Genomic DNA, 3,514 nt, shown 5'->3' with positions numbered 1-3,514 from the left:
GGCAGCGGAGCCTGCTGCGGTCCCTGCTGAAGCTGGATGAGTACCTGAGTGCCCCCCTGGAGTATGAGCTGGCTCACGACCCCCACCTCCGGGCCTCCCGGCGCCGCTTCCTTGATGGGGACCAGCTCACGTTAGCTGACTGCAACCTGCTGCCCAAGCTCAACATTGTTCAGGTGAGCATGGGCATCCTGGTGCTGTGCCCTTCCCCTTGCCCCAGCTTCTCGATGATGCTGGCCCCATGCTCTCCCCCCCCCCTCAGTGCCTGCAGCAACTCCCCCACTCCTTTGCGACCCCTGTTTCACCCTGGTGCCCCCTGGCACCCCCCTCACCAGGACCCAGCACAGTGCCTTCCCGCAGACCTCACTCCTCCGCATCCCTGCTGAGTGCCACCCCTTGTCTCAGGCAGTGCCAGGGATGTCCCCTGGCCTCTGCCACCCTTCCTGGCTGGCTCCTGCCTGCCACCACCACCCCTCCCACCCCACCCCCCCAGCCGTGGGGCCCTCCTTGGCACACCCCACACGTGCAGGGCTGGGCCAGGGCTCACCCTGTTCCTGCCCACAGGTCGTGTGCCAGCATTACCGCCGCTTCGGGATCCCCCCAGACCTGCGGGGAGTCTGGCGCTACCTCAACAGCGCCAGCGAAACCAAGGAATTCAAATACACCTGCCCCAACAGCGAGGAGATCGTACAAGCCTATCGCTCCGTGGTCCGGTCGCCGCAGTGAGCCGGGCATGTGCCCAGGTGGGTGCAGGGCCATCACCAGGCAGGGGGCCAGCCCCAGCACCAGCCCTGCTGCAACCACCACAGTCCTGCCTGCATGTGCTGGGGAGAGTAGAGCGCACAAGCTGTGCCTCTGGCACACAAATTCCTCGAGGTGCCGGCAGCAATCTGCATCGCACTGAATCCACAAACATGTTCTTGCCTCTTGTGCCACCCTCTGTGCCTGGCCAGGACCCCCTCAACCTGCCCTGCAGTCCTGTCCCTCACGCATCAGGATGGCTGCAAGGGGGCCGCAGCCACAGGCACCGTCTGTGCCAAAGCTGGGCAATGCCGAGGGCCAGGGCAGGCAGAGCAGGGGGCTGTGGGGCACAGAGGGCCGCACGCTGCAGCAGGCAGTCCTGCCGCCTTCCTGGGAGCACGCTGTGCCAGGGGAGTGACCCGAGGCAGGGCTGTACCAGGGCAGCAGACACCGCAAGATGCCTCCGAGGAGCTGCACCGGGTGAGGGGAACTGGCACAGCTGCGGCAGTGCCCCAGGGATGGAGCTGGGGGGATGCTGCAGGCTGTGGAGGGGGCCCAGCCCCCATCACACCCCAGAACCTGCCGATAGGAAGCTCTCAGGAGCAGATTTGGGAGAGGGATGGGGGTGAAGCAGGGCAAGTCCAAGCAATGTATCAGAACTTTTGGAAATCAATAAAGGCTTTGCAAGCGAGACAAGTGTGAGTCTGGGGTGACCAGCCCCAGCAGCTCTCTTCCCTCTCGGGACTTTGCACTGGCCTCCCAGTCCTCTCCCAGTGCCCAGCAAGGGCTGGGCCCATTCTCCCCACTCTCCCGGGGCCTGGGGAGGCTCTGACCACTCATTCACCCCCCGCAGGAAAGCAAACTCCTCTGAGCCCCTGAGCCTCCAGGTTCAGCTGAAATTGGCCAGAGGGTTCCTGAGCAAAGGAAAGGCAGAGGGGACCGACACATCCGCGGTCCCCAGAGACCAGCTGGCTAAAACCACCTTTACTGGCAATAAGTTAAGCACACGCAATCTTTTCATTACATGGGGATATAAAAGCTCTTTAAAAACCCCACCAATTCATGGCAAGTGAGGTAGAGGTGGCCCCTGCCAGCAGGGAAGAGCTGCAGGGAAAAAGCCACCACTTCTGTCTCCCCTGCCCCATCTGATTCCCGCAGAGGCCCTACTACTGCAGCAGCTGAGGCTCTGCTGCCGGCTCAGGCCTGCCAGGCACTGGCTCCAGCCCGCTGGGTCCTGCTTGCCCCATCCGCCTCCCTGGGCGCAGGGAGCTCGGCCGGCCCAGGGTGCAGTGAAATCTCCTCCACCAGCCACACACACCGTTGTCACTGGGGGACGGGGCAGCACAGGTCAGGAGTCCTCGAAATCCACTCCAGACGGTGCCTTCTTGCTAGAAGGAGACGAGAGAGTGTTGCAGCCCAAAGCCCCACACTCTGCTCCCATGCAGCTACAGTCCATGGATCGCCAGCCCAGCCCAGCCCCAGCACTGGGCCTGGGAGCAGCACTTACCTTTTGAAGCCAGGGTTAATGAGAGACTCTCCCGGGATCTTCCTCTTGGACGGCAAAGCGAAGCCAGCACCCCTGTTCTTCCTGGGGCTGGGGTCTTCCCCAGTCAGAGACAGGCAGGATAGGGATTACAAAAACCTCAGTTAGTTGCCTTGGCAGCCCTGCAAAGCCCCCATGCCCAGGGTGAGCCTCCAGCAGCCCAGCCTGGCTAGCCCAGCATCTGTGGTGGGCAAGGAAGGGCCAAGCCTGGTCTGCCCTCCCAAAGGAGCAGGAGCCATGGACCTGCCACGGCCCCTGGTCTGGAAGAGCAGTGAATCCTGACCGGGATTAGGGATAGCGAGCAACCTGCCTGGCACGCCTGGCATCTGACCTGAGCACAGAGCATCCCAGACACCCCGAGAGCCACCGTGCTGGGCCCTGACCCCTTCTGTGCTGGGGAGGTCACCAGGCCAGTGGGGTGGCTGACAGCAGCCACAGCCGAGGGGACTCAGAGTGGCCTTGAGAGCACAGGAACACAGGATCAGCAGCCTCCTGGGGAGGAGAAGGCAAACAAACAGCAGGACCACGGAGGTGCCCCCTGGCAATTGCCTACCTGGCAGGAAGAGCTGCTGGCTCCAGGCAGCATTCTTCTCAGGGCTGCAGGAAGGCGCCAGCGTCTCCACCACTGCTGAGAGGAACCAGAGCTTGTGACAACCCACCCTGAAGCGGCATGCAGCCCTCCAGGCCTCCCCAGGAAGCTCCCTCCCCTCCACAGCCAAACTCAGCCGCATTCTCCTCCCAGCACTCCCACCTGGGCTGCCGCTGCCCCAGGATCTTCCTAGACCCCCAAACCAGAGACCTCTGTAAGGCAACTGCCACACACAGAGATGATGGCGTGGTGCTGACCATGGGGACAAGGCTGTGTTTCTGCACAGAGGTGCAACACTGCGTCCTCTGGCCCCATGCAGGATCTCTTCTGCCTGAGGTGGTCAGGTGCAGACCCAGCCAGCTTTGGGAACCAGCCAGCCCAAACAGCAAAGGGAAGGCAGCAGCTCTGCTGCCCAGCCCACCCGGGACCGGTGAGGAGAAACCACCTGGGACCAGGCCAGGGAGCCCAGCCTTCTCCCGTTGCTGGCTGGGCTGCATCACTTGGGGCACCTCTGGGTGGGGGGACGATGCTGCAAGGGTGGCAGGGAGCTGCCTGCCCTTCTCCCGCATTTACCCCCTGCCGACTGCCCCACAGACCTTCTAGGCGCCTCTCCAGGCTCTCTATGCGCCCCGCCATGCCGAACA

General features: G+C 63.3%; 2 protein-coding genes across 5 annotated transcripts in view; one reads left to right on the top strand and one right to left on the bottom strand.

Annotated features, from left to right (window-relative positions):
- Positions 1-723, top strand: part of CLIC3 (chloride intracellular channel 3) — a 5,887-nt gene extending 5,164 nt beyond the window's left edge. Inside the window, exons 2-3 of the mRNA XM_009636280.1 lie at positions 6-173; positions 562-723. Of these exons, the coding sequence (XP_009634575.1) occupies positions 6-173; positions 562-723 (330 nt within the window). The remainder of the gene's footprint in view (positions 1-5; positions 174-561) is intronic.
- A 988-nt stretch (positions 724-1,711) lies between these two features.
- Positions 1,712-3,514, bottom strand: PAXX (PAXX non-homologous end joining factor). 4 transcript variants are annotated; one of them, XR_004841662.1, is made up of 4 exons: positions 3,467-3,514; positions 2,613-2,906; positions 2,246-2,403; positions 1,712-2,126 (listed from the first exon to the last, which is right to left on the bottom strand). XR_004841662.1 is itself a non-coding variant. In XM_035891920.1 (4 exons), the coding sequence occupies exons 1-4, from the start codon at positions 3,504-3,506 to the stop codon at positions 2,087-2,089; spliced, it is 468 nt and encodes a 155-aa protein (XP_035747813.1). In that variant the 5' UTR covers positions 3,507-3,508; the 3' UTR covers positions 1,712-2,086. The 4 variants fall into 4 exon arrangements, 3 of the variants coding, with proteins under 3 accessions (XP_035747813.1, XP_035747812.1, XP_035747815.1); XM_035891920.1 differs by having other exon boundaries at positions 2,246-2,339; positions 3,467-3,508; XM_035891919.1 differs by having other exon boundaries at positions 1,712-2,122; positions 2,246-2,339; positions 3,467-3,508.

Source organism: Egretta garzetta, unplaced genomic scaffold (genome assembly GCF_000687185.1).
Source record: "Egretta garzetta isolate BGI_Z169 unplaced genomic scaffold, ASM68718v1 scaffold143, whole genome shotgun sequence".
Taxonomy (NCBI): domain Eukaryota; kingdom Metazoa; phylum Chordata; class Aves; order Pelecaniformes; family Ardeidae; genus Egretta; species Egretta garzetta.
This window is presented reverse-complemented; position numbering and strand designations above follow the sequence as displayed.